This window comes from Amblyomma maculatum, chromosome 9 (assembly GCF_055883805.1).
Source record: "Amblyomma maculatum isolate TAMU_Amacu chromosome 9, ASM5588380v1, whole genome shotgun sequence".
Lineage (NCBI taxonomy): Eukaryota > Metazoa > Arthropoda > Arachnida > Ixodida > Ixodidae > Amblyomma > Amblyomma maculatum.
Genome location: NC_139352.1, coordinates 62,971,574 through 62,988,926, shown reverse-complemented (window position 1 = coordinate 62,988,926; position 17,353 = coordinate 62,971,574). Strand labels below are relative to the sequence as shown.

Sequence of the window (17,353 nt, the reverse complement as noted above, 5' to 3'; positions counted from 1 at the left end):
TTACATGAGGAGAAAAAAAAGACTGCAATTTAATTGCTGATGCACTGTTTAAGTTCACTACAAATCTTAAGCCAGGCTTCTTCAAGGGCTGGAATGGCAACAATCCCCATACCAGCATTTTATATTGAAGTTTTTCTCATGTCTTACGTGACCAAAACACCAGCTTGATGACGCAGCCATCATTCTGTTGATGAAACAAAAACTGAAACAGGACCCAGGAGAAATTCAAATATACATTGTATAGTAGTTTTGTGCGATTACCACCGGATGGTCGATGCATGCTAATGTCTAACGCATAATTTGGAAGAAGAAAACTTGCATGAAAAAGTTTGGTGTTTAATCCTTTAGCGCAACTTGCATCGCAGCCTGAATATATTTAAATCTTTAGTTTTATTGATTTTCATTACAGTTATGTGTGCATTTACAACAGCATGCAAACAAGTTGCTGCATTTTCACTAGATGTGACAGCATAAGACCATTCTTTCTTTTTGCCTCCCTTTTTCTTCTTATTCATTGCTTAAACACTTTAACACATTAGGCAGTGGCATCGTAACAGCAGTGGACCTGCTGTTTTATGATACAAAAAAAACAGTCGATAATTGCTTTGCAGAAAGCGGCCTGAATTAACAGATTCTCAGTCAAGGTATAGCTCCTAACCACGGCTAATGTCAGTCTTTAATGTAAGTGAAGGTAAAGAGAAAAGCATTTATATGGCTAGGCTTACTGTCTTGGCGCATGAATCAGTGGAAGCTATAGTAGCTTTGGTTTAACCTTATTGCCGAGCTTCGCATGTTCCTCCACTCTCACCATAACCCTCCCGAGCCACTTGACCACTCATTGCCTCCCACCCTCTTTCTTCCCTAACCCACTTCCCTGCTCCCTCTTTTAACATTTATGACAAGCATTGCATAAGCTCGCCATTTTTAACATGAGAGCGTTAAGTACCCTGTTCTTGAGAAAAACCTAGCACTGTCACTGTCAGTGTCATTGTTGTGAGTGAAGAATCACTGACATGCTTCTGGCAGGGAATAGGTGGCAGGTGACATGACCGGGCATAGGGGTGTCATAGGGGTGTGCGATGCCATATTGGTCATAGGGTTGTGCGATGCCATGGGACCATGGGACATAGCCTGGCAACTCGATTTGAGATGGGAGGAGATCCAAGACGCTTGCATCCCGAGTTAAGCAAGCTGCCCCTGCGCAAAGTAGGCTCATTTCTATGGCTTCAATAAAGTGGGGCATTATATCTGTGTCAGGTTGTCTTTTATGTAGTCTGGTAGATTCAGACTTTATGCCAATGATTATAAAGCCCCTCGGACATAGCGAGCAACCTGTTAACGGCAAGGAAACTACAATTCCTGCAGATGGAGAATGTTCCTGATCCGGAGAGGCTCCGGAGGCTCCAGGAGCTGGAGCGCAAACTCTTGGACCACACCTCGGAGATCCATGTCGATGGCCTCCTGGTGAGCTATGCACTTGTTTCTCTATTTGCTGTGTGTTCATGCATTTGCTAATTTTTTATTCCAGGCTATTGTATCACTAGATGACTGGACTTCTTTGTCTGGCATATACATAAAAGAAACGTGCTAAAATTGGCTATGTATTCCTGATAGAGTAAGCAGGGAATTTTGGAGTGAGTGAGAAAATCCTCTTTGTTTGATGGAACAAAAAGATGGAAAACAGTGGTTGATGATGATGATGAAAACATTTATTGACATTGGCTTAGATTAAGGAAAAGCTGGTCGGGTCCCTAGTCCGGGACACCGTTGGTAAAAGCCACTGCCTGTGCTCTTTCGAGGGCTCGTTGTTCCTCGAGGTCCGAGCTGGACAAGGCCGCCTCCCAGCCTTCCCACGTTGGCTGATTTATTATGTCAATACTGGTATTTTGTTGACAAGCCCATATCATATGGTATAAGTTTGCCTTCTGGCCACAAAATTTGCACTGCGCTGAAAAGGATTCGGGTTCAATGGCATGAAGTGTTGCTGGATTATTAAATACATAGTTCTCTTCTCTGAGACACTCTTCTCATTTACTAAGACCCTTAGCGGGCTTCGAGAATGTCTGCCTTTCAAGGCGCAAAGACTGTAATATCTCTAAATATGTTGTTAATGGAAAGGGGGAGCCTAAATCAGCAAGGGAGGACGTAGAAGGATTCTAGGGAAGAAAAGCTCGGGCCGAAGCATGTGCGCGCTTGTTTCCTTCAACTCCCTGGTGACCTGGTACCCATATTAGCTCCTTCTGTGCAGCTGAAATCCTACATTGACTCAGAATTTTGCAGGCTAGTGGCGTGATTCTGCCACGCAGACACGGATAACGGAAAACAGTGGTTGAAATTTCTGTAATGCCAGCAGTGTTGAGCAAGTCCTGAATGGGCTCTGGTTTTAGTCTGATTTCATTGAAAGTTGAGGGGCCGCTAAATCCCTCCTGGAACTTATTACAGTTGCCTCTAGTGGTGCCCTCCTGGTGGGGAGAACAGGGTCGGAGGTGATGGTTGGAAAAAGGGGAGTAGTAATAAACTGATAGCTGGACTAGATTTTCATTTGCTGTAACATTGGCTCAGGTCCTAACCATTATGCTTCATGTGAGCATGCTTGTCGTCTTTGGCACCCTCTGCAGCAGCTTAAGGTGCTCATAGCCTTTATTTAGTATCTCAGCAGTTATTCCGGAAGCCTGTATGTTTGTGAGCCAGTCACATGCGGTCTGGACAGAGTCTGAGGGTTGTAGCTGCATGGAACAGGCCATACGGACTGCTTGTCATCTGTGCCAATTTAACCCATTTATGCCTGGTGCGGTATGCTACTTGTAGGACACCACATTTTAGCACAAAAGCATTTCTAGCCCAACACTGTGTACTTCACTGATGTCCGGATTCCAGTTTCCACTTGCCTAACAGAGTGTTGCTATGGCGACAACCAAGCAACCTTTCGCAGGCAGGCATCGGCGTCCCTCATTACTTCTCGTTACGCACCATTTCTGCGAATATAGGTACATAGGGCCTCTGAGATCCTCAACGGTCCCGGAGAACAGGAGGCAGAAAGAACGACGGCACGCTGCGGGTATTTTGCACGTTTGACTGGGTCACATGGGGCCATTCTACTTGTGCTGTGTTTGAAGCCGCTTCTTGCGCATTGGCTTAGAAGTAGTGTGCCTCAGCTGAAGACACCATATTATTCTTTCTTTCTTTCTTTATTTGTTCCTTTCTATTACAGAAAGCCGGAGCGAAAGCTAAAGGCTACAGAGCCTGACAAAGGCTTCCGCTCCGGATGACGTTCAGCGTGCAGTTTGAAAAACGTATACAAAACATACAAAAGAGCACTTCGAATCATAAACACAACGTGCAAATACAGAAATTTGATTGCATGAAACTGAGTCACTCCAAATAACTATGGATAGGAAAAAAAGAAATACAAAAGATTGGCATTTTATTGCGGATTGCTATGTAATAAACCAACTGCAATTAATGAAACAGATGAAACATACCGCTGTAGACGATATCAATAAAACCGTTTGTTGAACTTAGTGATACAGTATAGAACACTTGCGAAATAATAAAGAAGAGCACATGTAACCTCTATTTATAACCTCTATTTGTAACCTCTATTTATTATATTATTTATAACCCAATCCCTTTTTCTCATGTCAGGATGCCGTCCAGGCTTTGGTCATGGACTGCAACAGTCCAGCCCTCCGGAGGATGAAAAACATCGACAGCTTCCTGAACCGATGTGAGCTCTTGCACATTGTGTCACAGAGGATTTTGAGTGGCATGTCTTTCTAGCCTTGACAAAGGTCAGAAGACTAGAACAAGACATACATGTTGCAGTTACATTGCATGTGACTGATTAAATTTGCTACCAAGAGACCAGCACAGTTTCACTTTATTGCTTTCAAAGGTTTTTCGATTTGGAACGTATACAAATAATTTTAGTAATCATTAGAACTTATCTTCTTTGCTGAAAAAGATGTTCTCATCGTAGAACAGGGAGCTGAGGATTGTGGATAATGGAAGGCAAGAGCCATAATGAGTGAACCATATTGAACTGCCCTTTAAAACAAGATTTTTTTTGTGGCAGTTCCTATAAATATTGCCTTTCTCTTGCATTTCTATTTCATCAGATGAAAAGGCAGTGTCCAGCATATCATCATGTCGAATGAAGCCAGATGACTTCACTGTCATCAAGACAATCGGCAGGGGCGCCTTCGGAGAGGTTCAACTGGTATGTATGCACTTGTTTACTCTTGTTTGCTTGTCAGTTTTGAAACCATTATTGCTAGCTTGGGCAGAAAAGCGGGTGACCTCAAAATGGCTTAAGTGTTTTAGCAAATGGTTTCAAACCTGTAAGATTCCGAAAAACAATGCACGGTGTGATGGTGCTCACGTTGCAGTTGATAATATTGTAAATATTGAAGCTACCATGTGTGATGTACTCTTACCCAGTGAAGAATATTATGCATGTGAGAAAGATAATTAGGCAGTGAAAAACATCGTCTGAAAACACTGAGCTTGAGAGTGTACATTATAAAATGTGCATTATCTCCGCTTGTTTTCAGACCTTGGTCACATCAGTTTTCTGGCCGCATGTTGATAAAGTGCTCGTGTCACACATGTTAGAAGTCATAGCAATCCTGTCACCCACTTTCTTTTGGGCATGGTGCCCGTTGCTGGCCATATTGTCATGCTTACTGGTTTACAGGCCTATCTCTCTGACCGTTGCAGCACCATATGATTACCCACTACTCTGATTAAGTAAAGTGGCAACTGAAATTCTTCACTGGAACCATCAGTACTTGCTCTCTTTCCGAACTTGACTCCATTTTTCAGATCCCAGCGGCAGTCCCAATCATTCAGATTTGTACGCATGTATAAAGCACCAAGTGGGAAGAATTAATGTGGAGTCGTCCTTTTCCTGCTTACAGTGTTGATGCATTTTTGATATTCTTGTGTGGAATTGAGCCTATTTTTTGAAGTTTACTCTTTTTTCAGTCATACATGTCAGTGCGTATTAACTGCATTTACTTTCCCATGTGCCGCATTCAGAAGATGCATTTCTTTGAGGGTGAGTGGTCGAGACGTATACCACAAGTAGCTCTACTCTAGTGCACAAAACATAATAGATTGATGCGCACTTAGCCTTGCTGCACCACCCTGCATTATTTAGTTGCTTTCTGCCATGAAACTTGCATGTGTGTGATCGCCATTACTAGGTACTCTAGTGTGCCATATTGGCGTTCCTGGCAATCAATGTTTAGTGTTGGGGCTCTAATTAATAATTAAAACCGTGTATTTAGGTCATGCATGGGCAGCTTTACTCTAGCCTCCCCCCTCCCCCAATTTACTTACCTTAGCACTTAGCGAACTGCCTCTGTTGGTGAGCTCGAGATTCTGTAGGTGTTTCTGGGGTCGTTAGGTGTTAATGCAGGGGCTCTCAAACTAGGTTCCACCGCAGAACCCAGGCATTTCATTGGAAGCTTTTGCAGTTTTGGCGATTCCCTACACTAGACTGCACCTCCCCTATTTCTGGTGATGCGCACAGACCAGTCACAGGGCCTGGTTTGTTGTTTCATCTTGAGGCATTAGCTCTTCCGTCGTAACTCGTTTCTCAGTTTTGTGCCATCTGCAGCTCAGATCTTCGCAGCACGAATAGATACTGCATGCCATAAAACAAGACTTGTTCGCTCAGAGAATATGAGAGCGGGCCAAGTTGTTCCATAATTATGCGTGTTTGTAACGCCGGTGAAACAATACCAGCATTGTTCAAGGCACTTGCTGATTTAGCTAAGGCAAAACAGAAAAGCTTGCATGTCTCATTGGGCATTTTTGTGGGCCTTTTGGAGGCAATGGTGGCAGTGCCAGGCCACCGAAAAGCCTGTTTCCACCGAAGAAAAAGAAAAAGGCCAGTATCTGCCGAAGTCGAAAAATGTGTCTACTCTTTTGTGCTACCGAACCAAACTGATTACCGAAAGCAAGTAAACAGACGAATGCTTACAAATGGGAACCTCACAGTAAAAAAGAAGATAATAAAAAGTCAATGCACCACCAGCGTCATCTGATTTTGCGTCACTTGTGAGGGCCGACTGTAGTGGCAAGGAGGATTCCTTGGCACATATTGATAGCTCTTGGGGTTCCGTTAGGCAAAAAAAAGTTTGAGAAACCTTGTAATAAAAGAGCATGCTTTACAAGTGGGTTTTTATCCTGTTTGGGCTAAGGCAACAGGAACAACCATCCGGCCATCCAGGAGGGCTTTCTGCGTGCATTTTCACTTGCTTGTTACAGGCAGGGTAAAAACTTATGCACACTAGCTGAAGCACTGTTCAGCGTGAAATTACTGAATTAACACGTACTCATATTGATTGACACTGTACCCCCTTTCCTCCGATTCTTATTGGTCGCTGCCGTGCCCCCAACAGGTGCGCCACAAGTGGACTCAGCGGGTGTACGCGATGAAGCTGCTGAGCAAGTTTGAGATGATGAAGCGGTCAGATTCGGCCTTCTTCTGGGAAGAGCGCTTCATCATGGCACATGCGCGCTCCCAGTGGATCGTGCAGCTGCACCAGGCGTTCCAGGACGACCGGCGCCTCTACATGGTGATGGACTACATGCCGGGCGGGGACCTGGTCAACCTCATGAGCAACTACGACGTGCCTGAGCACTGGGCCCGCTTCTACTGTGCCCAGGTCGTGCTGGCCGTTGACACCGTCCACTCCATGGGGTTTGTCCACAGGTGGGCTGCCCCCTTTCCATTCGCACGACTCGGAGGGCTAAGTGATGTTAATTTGTAACCACAGAGCTTGTTGGGTCGAAGTCTGAGAAGAAACCAGCACATGTACCGAAATAAGCCCGTTGAATCCAGCAGAGATGCACTAAACAGGTTGTTATGTACAGTTGTGCTTAATGTCTTCAGCATAACCCGCACTTGATCGCCTACTGAACCGCCATCTTTCACTGAAAGTGTGTCGACTTAGTTTCCCTGAGAATTTCAGCTACTGAAGCGTGCACTTCCAGGCATGAAGATTCTCTTATTTCTGCTGTTGATTACAGGCTTAGGCATGTTTTCAGTTTGTTCCCATTATTTCTGGCTGGGCTGCACATCTTCTTTTTTTTTCCATTCTGCACAGAGACGTGAAGCCTGACAACATGCTTCTCGATGCACGGGGCCATTTGAAATTGGCTGACTTTGGGACCTGTATGCGCATGGATGCTGTAAGTTGGTCGCCTGCTGATATTCGACATTTTATATCTCTTAGTAAGCAAGCAAGTTTAAAATAAGATGCACTTCCCTAAATGTGTGTGCAGTGAACCCTCAGTAAATAGAAGTCATCAGGACTTCAGAAGGTGTTCAGATTAACTGAACGCAACAAAATAATTGGGCCCAGAAAAAAACATTATTCTGAGAAACCGTCGTGCGTAGCCTTTCCCCCTTCATCCTGTCACCGGACTTTATTTTGTTTCTTCTTGTAGGGTGTGCAGGGTCGTCCGCTTTTAATGTGAACACTTGAGAAGGCGTGACTGCATTTGAGTCGGCCGTGCATTGAAGTCAAATGTTAAACCATGTGAGGCACCACCTCCAGGTCTCTAGTCCCTGTGCCACTTTGCTCTGGTGTCTTGCTGCGTCGGGCACCATGGTACCCTGAAGAGAGCAACTACCTGCTTGCGTGTTTGTTGGAGCGACCCTGTACATATTGCAGCAGGCCTACAACTTAACTATAAACACATTACAATGCCAGTGGAGAGCAAAAACAAAATGGAGCTCCACACTGCCTTTCACACCTGACTGCGGCTCAGAGTGGCTTGTGGCAAATCTACACTGCTGAGTAGTTTTGAATTCTGCAGCGCATGCACACCCCTGAGATTGTTGTCGTAATTTGCACTCACGTGACAGAGAGAACAACCACCAGAGCAAACGAGCTGGGCACACAGCATGCAGTTTTAATTTCCTATAGAATAGTCGATATGCATGTGAACATAACTATAGTTGAACCCGGATATATCGGAACTCGAAGAGGATCGTGACGTAGTTTGAGTCATCGATAATTCAATACATAAACTTGCTAACTAACGCATGACACCTCTGTAACCTAACTTGCTAGCACCTCTGTAACCAGGTTTGAACATAATGTACCTGCACTAGGGACACATTCTCTTAAAGGACATGCTGTTCGTCAACATAATGGCATCACGCAGCGACCCGTGAGTGCGGTGACCCATGAGGCACACGAGCACACACCCACGCTTCTTTCCTGCGTGCGTGTATAGTGCTGGGAGTTATGGAAGTAAGGCACTACGGCGCTACATCACTTTGCAGGCCTCCCGCTTCATGTCTCTCGTGGGCTGTTGCTTTATTTCTTTGTGGAGAAATTTTAATCGGGCATTCCCGCGTAGTGCTACAATTAAATTCGAATTTTTGGATAATTCGAACTGCACTACTTGGTCCGGCCAAGCTTCATAGAGATCTGTGTACAAAAAAGCCCGTTCATTCTAACGCAAGTCGGTTCCCCTACAGATAATTCAAACTACGTGTCGCCATGTCTGTGCGGCTTGGCACGCAGCACGTGGCAAAAAGAAACACCTCCGCAAAACCGGCATAGTTAGATGCTGCGCATGTCCAAAACGGGGAGAAGATGAAAGCATATGAAGCCATGGCAGAGTGGGTAAAGCCTAATTGGCGCCATGACCGGTGCGGCAGCTGGCGCGCCGGAGAGTAGGAGCTGGCGGCCGCGGCTGACTGCTCTCTATTCCGCGCAACCTCCGAAACTCGCAACTAAATGCTCGTTAATTCGAACTGTGTTAATTCGGAAATACGATTAAGCACTGTCGGTGCTGCCCCAGCCAATTCCCATGAAAAGCTGTGACGTTGGACGGGTGCATGCTAGGGGTTATGCAGGAAAATTTTTTTTTTTTTCACAACGAACGTACGCGGTCAGCCACGATTATTACACCGACTTTGAGAATCGTGTGCTTCAAAAGGCGTTTGCTGCTACCGCTCATACCAATAATTAAGTGGCAGTAGACGGCGCCCAAAGAACCGGAACTGGACATGGAAAAGTCCTAACGGGGAGACTAAAAATGAAATCGACTTCATAATGTGTTCAACCCCCGCCATTATGCAAGATGTAGAGGTAATCGGGAAAGTGCGATGCAGTGACCATAGGATGGTGAGGTCCCGAATTAGCCTAAATCTGAAGAAGGAACGCACCAGATTAGTAAGAAAGAAACCCATAAATGAATTCGCGGTGAGGGGGAGGGCAGAAGAGTTCAGGATCTCGCTACACAATAGGTATTCAGCTCTAACCGAGGATGGCGAGATTACCCTAGAAGCAAGGAACAATAATTTCAGAGATATCATTACTAAGTGCGCGGTAGAAGTAGGCGGTAGGATACTTAGAGAGGATACCGGAAAGCTGTCTAAGGAGACGAAAGATTTGATTAAGAAACGCCAGAGTATGAAAGCTTCCAATCCAACAGACCAGATCGAATTGGCCGAGATATCAAAGGTAATCAATAAGTGCAAGATAGCCGATATAAGGAAGTATAACATGGAGAAAATTGAACGTACTGTAAAGAACAGGGGAAGCCTTAAAGCGGTAAAGAAGAAATTGGGCATAGGCAAAAACCAGATGTGTGCGATAAGGGACAAGGCGGGCAACATCATCACGAATATGGATAAGATAGTAGCCAAAGTAGTCAGGACTGTAATGAGATTGGCGGTAGGGAAAAACAGTCAGACGTTCCACCAGTGACGAAGGACGAGGTCAAGAAAGCATTAAAAACTTTGAAAAGAGGGAAATCAGCTGGAGAGGATCAGATAACTACAGATTTGCTGAAGGACGGGGGGGTATATCATGCTAGAAAAACTGGCCACCCTATATACGCAGTGCCTGGTGTCATTGACGGTACCAGAACCATGAAAAAATGCAAACATTATCCTCATTCATAAGAAAGGAGACTCTAAGGACCTTAAAAATTACGGAACAATCAGCTTACTGTCTGTTACGTGTAAGGTATTTACTAAGGTAATCGCTAATAGAATCAGGACAACCTTAGACTTCAATCAAGCAAAGGATCAAGCAGGTTTTCGGAAACGGTACTCTGCTTTCGATACCATCAACCAAATGATAGGAAAATACTCAGAATATATCCAGCCCTTATACATAGCATTCATTGATTACGAAAAAGCATTTGACTCAGTTGAAACCTCGGCGGTGATGCTGGCATTGCGAAATCAGAGGGTAGACGAGCCGTACGTGAAAGTGCTGGAAGGTATATATAGTGGCTGCACAGCAACCATAGTTCTGCATAAAGAGAGTAACAAAATTCCCGTAAAGAAAGGTGTTAGGCAAGGAGACACAATCTCCCCAGTACTATTCACAGCTAGCTTAGAGAAAGTATTCAGAGACTAGGAATGGGAGCAGTTAGGGATAAGGGTAGATGGAGAATACCTCAGTAATCTGAGATTTGCCGATGACATTGCCTTGCTAAGCAACTCGGGGGATGAACTGCAAATAGTGATTGATGACCTAGACAGGAAAAGTAGAAAGGTAGGCTTGAAAATCAATATGCAGAAGACTAAGGTAATGTTCAACAGCCTCGGGAAGGAACGGCAGTTTACATTAGGTAGCGAAGCACTGGAAGTAGTAGGCGAATATGTCTACTTAGGACAGGTAGTAACCGCAGATCCGGACCATGAAAAGGAAATAACAAGAAGAATAAGATTAGGATGGAGCACATTTGGCAAGCGCTTGCAGATTATGACTAGCAGCTTATCGGTATCGCTAAAGAGGAAAGTATATAACATTTGCATCTTACCTGTACTCACCTATGGCGCTGAAACGTGGAGGCTAACCAAGAGAGTTCTACTTAAGTTGAGGACAACCCAGAGGGCTATGGGACGAAAAATGGTAGGGGTAACATTAAGAGATAGGAAGCGTGCAGAGTGGGTCAGAGAAATAACTCAAGTTACCGACATTCTAGTGGAAATTAAGAAGAAGAAATGGACATGGGCAGGACATGTAGTGCGAAGAGAGGATAACCGATGGTCGCTTAGGGTAACAAACTGGATTCCAAGGGAAGGAAAGCGTAGCAGGGGGCGGCAGAAAGTTTGGTGGGCGGATGAGATTAAGAAGTTCGCAGGGGTCAAGTGGATGCAGCTAGCACAGAACCGGGTTAAGTGGAAAAATATGGGAGAGGCCTTCGCCCTGCAGTGGGTATAGTCAGGCTGATGATGATGATGATGAGACGGTGCCAGCGCCAATCGCTCATGGCATGATAAAGCAAATGTACTCAAAACGAGGCTTGCAGAATCGAACAATCGCTGGCACTCTGCCAAGTTCATTTCCCCCCTTGCTAGTGCTAACTACAAAGGTAAACACCGTGATGTTATAGCTGCGCAGCATCTTGTTGCACTGCCAAGAAATGCATTGTGGACCAAGACAGCACGAAACTGAGGAACACACTAACTACCAACGCCTTCTCTCTTTTTTTTCTTTTTTTTTCAAATTCTTGGTCAAAAATCGAAGGTAGGTGGATTCATTATGCGACCGAGTTTGTTACACGAGTAAATACGATAAATGTACCGTAATGCAAATAGTTCTTGTCAGTTTTTTTTTAGACCATTCGGTAATTCGAACATCAGATAATTCGACCCCACCCTCTCCCCCCCATGAAGTTCGAATTAACAAGCTTTTACTGTGGTAGGAATTATGGAAGTGCAGAACTTCTTCAAGTTAAATGGAATTTCAAATTGAAAGAGTTCAAATTATTCAGGTTTTAATGTAATTCGATCTCTCTAGTACTTAAGCATCTGGTGACATTATTACTCCACCAAGCAGGTGTAATTCCAGGTGTTGAAGAGGGGCGTGCACTCTGCGACCATTGTCCCCTTGTACGTAACTACAATACAACTTTTCGGCGCACACTGGGAGTAAACACCCTTGGAAGTGTGATTCAGGGGCTGTCCCCAACCATACCCCATTTTCAGCTTTCACAACAGCTTTCAGTTTTAAAAAAAATGTTTCTTTCTTTACCTAACTGCCCTGCTTGCAGAAAGTGTATCATGACAGTGGATTCACGGATTTTCATGCGGTTTGTTGCGTTGTGTTCCTTAATACATTTTTTTTGCGTTGTGTTCCTTAATGCTATTTATAGGTGATTTTCACATTTTTGAATTACTTTTTGATTTTACAGCTGTTGCTTAATTTGATATGACAATAATGAGACATTTATGCATGTGTCGATACAAAATTGAGTAGAAAAAAGAACAGGCTAACGAAAGTACTTTAAGAAAGCCATTACTTCGATTATTTGGGCGAAACTTAAGTGACGGCTGGTTTGTGCTATATTATTTTGTCACACTAAGCTTTCTGCAAGTCTGGTATAGAAATGAAGCATATAAAAATTTATAACATCGTTTGTAGTGAAAGCATTTCCACAAAAACTTTGCACTTGATTGTTTATTGTGCTCTTTTATCTGTCCTTCCTTATTTTATTATTGTGCTCAATTAATTCGAAGACTAAGTTCTAGTATTTTCTATGGTACGAACGCCTTCAAGCTAACGAGGTTTTACTCAGGTGCCGGTTCATGATAGTACCCAGATCTTTTGTACTCTTTGTGCTCTTATGCACATCACCCAGTGGTGCTGTGTGATTTCAGTGCACATGAACCCGAGTGGTCATTATTCTAGGGCCCTCCACTGCGGGACCTCTCTCTCTCTTTCTTCTTTCATTCCCACCTTCCTCTCTTGCCTTAGGGCATGGTTCAGGTGTTCGCCGAGAAGTGGGAGGGATATTGTGGCCTTTTCTTTCCTATAAAGTAATTTTGATGCTGAAGTTAGCACCCACCTCGTGTATTTCTTTCTGTGTCTTCATCATTTATATAGTGCCGAATAACTTGTTAGGAAACCATGCTTCACCAACTAGCCCCGCAACATGTTTTCTAAAACAATTTACAATTTACAAGTTTTGCTTTGTTGCCACTGTGCTTCAGGACGGCCTGGTGCGGTCAGACACGGCAGTGGGCACACCCGACTACATCTCTCCCGAGGTACTGAGGAGCCAAGGCGGAGAGGGCTGCTACGGCCGAGAGTGCGACTGGTGGTCAGTGGGTGTGGTCCTGTATGAGATGCTGGTGGGAGACACGCCCTTTTACGCTGATTCACTCGTCGGCACCTACGGCAAGATTATGGACCATGCTAACTCGCTTTCCTTTCCCGAAGATGTCGAGGTCTCCCCGCATGCTCGGCACCTCATCTGCGCCTTTCTGACCGACAGGTTTGGGATCCTCTTTCTTGTTTATTGATTATTGCAACCCTCTATTGTGTGTTTGTGTTCATCACTTTCGTGTTTCTTCCGAACTACTTGTAATGTTTCGCACAAGGTTTCATTACCTTCACACTACCTTGTGTCCAGTAGAAGTAGAAGTGTCCAGAAACAAAACTTTGGGTTCGGAGTGAATTCGAATGTTGAAAACTAGCGTGCATCGAACTGAGCATTTTTCCAGTACTGCCAAGTTAAATTTAATCTCTTGCCAGAAAAAGTGCAAATTTGTTTGAGATGGGCGAATATAAAATTTATGCTTGCACAGTGAATTTGAATGATAAAAATTATGGCAAACAAATTTTGTTCTCACTTGTCATAAGCACAATTCACTGTACATGTCACGCCTTCCAGGCATTAAACAAAGAGGCAGGAATCATGTAATAACCAACTTTATTTTGCCCCATTGTGGTGGTTAAGATGCCCGACTACTGTGCCGGAGTACTCAAGTTTAAACCCAACTGCTGGTGCATGCATTTCGATGAAGGCGAGAACAAATTGTTATTTATGGAATTCCACGCAGAATTCTGCATTTGCGGCAACGTATAGCCCACTTAGCCTTCGCTTATTGGTTTCGCCAGATTGCTAGCCTCGTGATAGGCCTCAACCGGAAACAAAGGCAGTCAAAAACACAGAAGCCGCAGAAATGAAACCACATCACCCTTGCTTTGCACTGTACATGGTGTGGTTGCACTGGGGCTGGCTTTGAGCTCGACACTTTATTGTACCTTTTTTTTTTTCTACTTTGGGCAAGCGCAGTTTTTATAGTCTAATGTACAAAAATTGAGAATGATCAAAGCAGGCTCTGCAAAATAACTTCAGCAGCATATGCAAGCACCAGCTCTGTCCCTTCTGTTACCCGTAACAAGCTGAGCAGCTTTCATGCTTACGCTTATACTAGTATATGCTTACAAGAGGTTCACTAGCACTACACGCTATCGAGCACTGCCTTTTGCCTCGAGCTGGCAGTCGCTTCTACTTTGAAGGAGCAAGTTAACTCGTGCGACAATTTTATGATACCGCCTTTTGGAAAGATCACAGTGCTTTGCCGCCAGTTTAGATAGACCGGAAATTGGTAATTTCTGAATGTTTAATTAAGGGATTCTGATAGTTTGGATACTGAAACTGCAGTGTGAATTAGATGAACAGCTGATATTATTCCAAAATTATTCAGAGCATTGAATGTTTGCAACCCCTGCTTATTTAGCAAGGCTGCAGACCAAAAAATATTCGATACTTAAGAGAATGTGTTGCTGGGCTGTTTGTTCCAACATTAGTGAAGGCCGCACGCATGAAGACGTGTGGAGACTTTTCCACACGTGTTCGATGTGTCTTTATGTCAGTAACTATCACTTCATTGCCGGAAAAGGACGAAAGTGTTACTATAGATGTTCTGCTTTTTGGCTGTTTGGTTCGTTGGAACACATTTTGCTTGGCCAGCATGTGTGTAGGGATGGCCATTATTGCGCATGGTCTAGGACAGCTTCTTGTCGAGGCCGTGGAGATAACTGGCCGTTTTGTTTTATTTCAGGAACCATCGGCTAGGCAGGAGAGGTGTGGATGAGATCAAGGCACACCCCTTCTTTCAGAATGACCAGTGGACATTTGAGAACATTCGTGATGGTGAGGGTTGCCCTTTTTCTTTTTTACTTGCATGCTTTCTCTCTCTGTCTCTCTCTCGGTATAGTTTGGATGTAATATGTGGCCATGGCGTAATTGTGGACATGTTGTGTACAAACATACAATATGAACCACCAAATTGATAGTCCATTCCTTTGTTTAGAAGTGTTTGAATAGTGTGATGGGATAGGGGCCTGTGGCCCTCTGGGGTGCATCCGTGTTGAGAAGTCGACATATATGCGCAGTTTGCACTGTGAAAGCTGCTTTTAAACTTAGAATGAGGAGACGTCATCTCTCTTGGCAGTAATGTCTCATGTCTCGATGGAGATCTGGTAGCCGCTGCGTGTTGGCAGCTCAAGATTTTACGGCACGTTTTTCTCAGTTCTGGATGCGGCCATGGCTTTTTGGCCAAACGAACCCTATGTGCTATCGCTTCAAATGCACTGGAACTGACTCGAATCTTCTGTTGCAGCTGTGCCGCCTGTATTGCCCGAGCTGAGCAGCGACGATGACACGAGCAACTTTGACGATGTCGACCAAGACGAGACACCCGAGGAGCACTTTCCCGAGCCCAAGGCGTTTGCTGGCAACCACCTACCCTTTGTGGGCTTCACATACTCTGGCGACTACTCCCTGCTGTCCTCGGCTCAGCTGCATGGGGTGGATGGCTACAGCGAGGTATGCATGATGCACGTTTTTTTGTTAGCGTGTTCTTGAAATAAGATTGATGTTTGCGCAGGCACTAGCTTATATTTAGAAAAGTTACAAACAAAATTCATGGACCAGTTTACCACAGCAACAGTCTCTGCAAATGGTGACCAAATTCTGAATGGTGAAAAATAGATCGTCTAAGTTATTTGGAAAGCATCACGGGACACCTCAGTGTGTTATCAGAGGGTTTTTTTTTTTTTTTTTTTCATTTTTAGATTTTTATTACTTGGAAGTCTTGCTCAAGTGCCCCTTCGAAGTCCAATAAATCAGTTGTATTTATTGGACTTGGATTGCATAAGGCGTGCACACACACTTCCTTGTGCAGCCCACGAACTTGACAAATTTGCTGACTTCTGAGTGTACTTCTGGCTTATTAGCTGAAAATTTCACCATGAATTTGAGTTTCACATGCCGTTTCATTTAATACTGCGTGTGATGGTAATGCTGTCTGGAAGCAAAAATGAATGTACATATACGAAAGTGTTACTTCATGTCCCTCATGACCATGCAGAGCTTCTAGAGCGTAAGCACTACTACTCGGACTGCAACTTCAGTTTTTGCCTCGCTGGGTCCAAAAGCTTTTGAGGGAAGACAGATTGTGATTCTTCCTTTCCCCCTAGAAAAACTTCAGCAAAACATATAATCAAAATTAGTTGACCTAACTAGTGTAGATGTCCACCAAAAAGCGAGGCAGACACTGCGCCAACCTTTCCCCATAAACAGATTAAGCAAAAAATATTTTTTCAATTTTGGTATAAAAGGCACTATCGCATCTACTCTTAAGGCAAAACTTGAACGTCGCCCTAACTCAAGCCGTCAAACTGTGTACAACCTTGCTAAACCGTGCAAAACCATGCTTCACATAGCTTTCGCTCATATAACTAGGTTCAAACCCTCGCCTCTTTTTCTTAATAGCTGAAATTAGCTTTGCCCATTACAAGTCCAGCTTGAAGGGCGACTGACCGAGGTATGACATTTTAAACAAACGAGACCAAAGCTTCGAGTTCATTGTCCGAAAATAAGTTAATGTTCTCCAAAGGCCAACTGTCGCATGAGTGGAGGCATCATTGCCAGCTGCAAGTGAGAAGACATCATTTACGGTCATAACACCACATGACTAGGCATTTGAACAACACTGAGAAAACTCAGTAAACCTGGAGGGCAATAACATCCTGCAAATGTTGGTAATAAGCAAAGGAAAGTGCCAATAAAGGTAGAAATCGACTTTCACAAACTCGGCAAACCTCGATAATGACAGCACCAACAATACGGCATGAGCATTGTTAATGATATGATAATGATATTCTGAACTGATGCTGGAATTCTGTTCTGTCTCGTTTTCTGCCCCTGACCTGCTGTCGTCCATCCTGCTGTGACCAGACTGACAAGGTGTGTACACTGTTCTCAGTGCATACTGAATTGACTTCCATATTGTTTCTGCATTATTCCGCTGCATTTTAATTGTTGACTGAATGGAAAAGTTCAGCTTTAGCTGGCTTGTGACAAATAATACAGTAGAATCTTGGTGATACGAACTCGGCTGATACGAAATTCAGTGTGATACAAATTCATAAAATTCCCCGGCCGAATTGCATTGCGTTCAGCGGGCAAAAAATCGGATGTTCCGAACACTTTTTCTTTTCGCTACGTGTGATACGAACTTCGGTATCACGACCGGTCGAGGCCCACGCACACACGCACAGCGAGAAAA

At 44.1% G+C, this 17,353-nt stretch overlaps 1 protein-coding gene across 2 annotated transcripts in view; it reads left to right on the top strand.

Moving 5' to 3' along the window:
• Window positions 1-17,353, top strand: part of Rok (Rho associated coiled-coil containing protein kinase) — a 57,986-nt gene that overhangs the window by 15,279 nt on the left and 25,354 nt on the right. For both annotated transcript variants that reach the window (XM_084578877.1, XM_084578876.1), the window contains exons 2-9: window positions 1,366-1,464; window positions 3,646-3,727; window positions 4,119-4,219; window positions 6,411-6,724; window positions 7,119-7,203; window positions 12,983-13,266; window positions 14,843-14,934; window positions 15,404-15,609. In XM_084578877.1, the coding sequence (XP_084435003.1) occupies window positions 1,366-1,464; window positions 3,646-3,727; window positions 4,119-4,219; window positions 6,411-6,724; window positions 7,119-7,203; window positions 12,983-13,266; window positions 14,843-14,934; window positions 15,404-15,609 (1,263 nt within the window). The remainder of the gene's footprint in view (window positions 1-1,365; window positions 1,465-3,645; window positions 3,728-4,118; window positions 4,220-6,410; window positions 6,725-7,118; window positions 7,204-12,982; window positions 13,267-14,842; window positions 14,935-15,403; window positions 15,610-17,353) is intronic.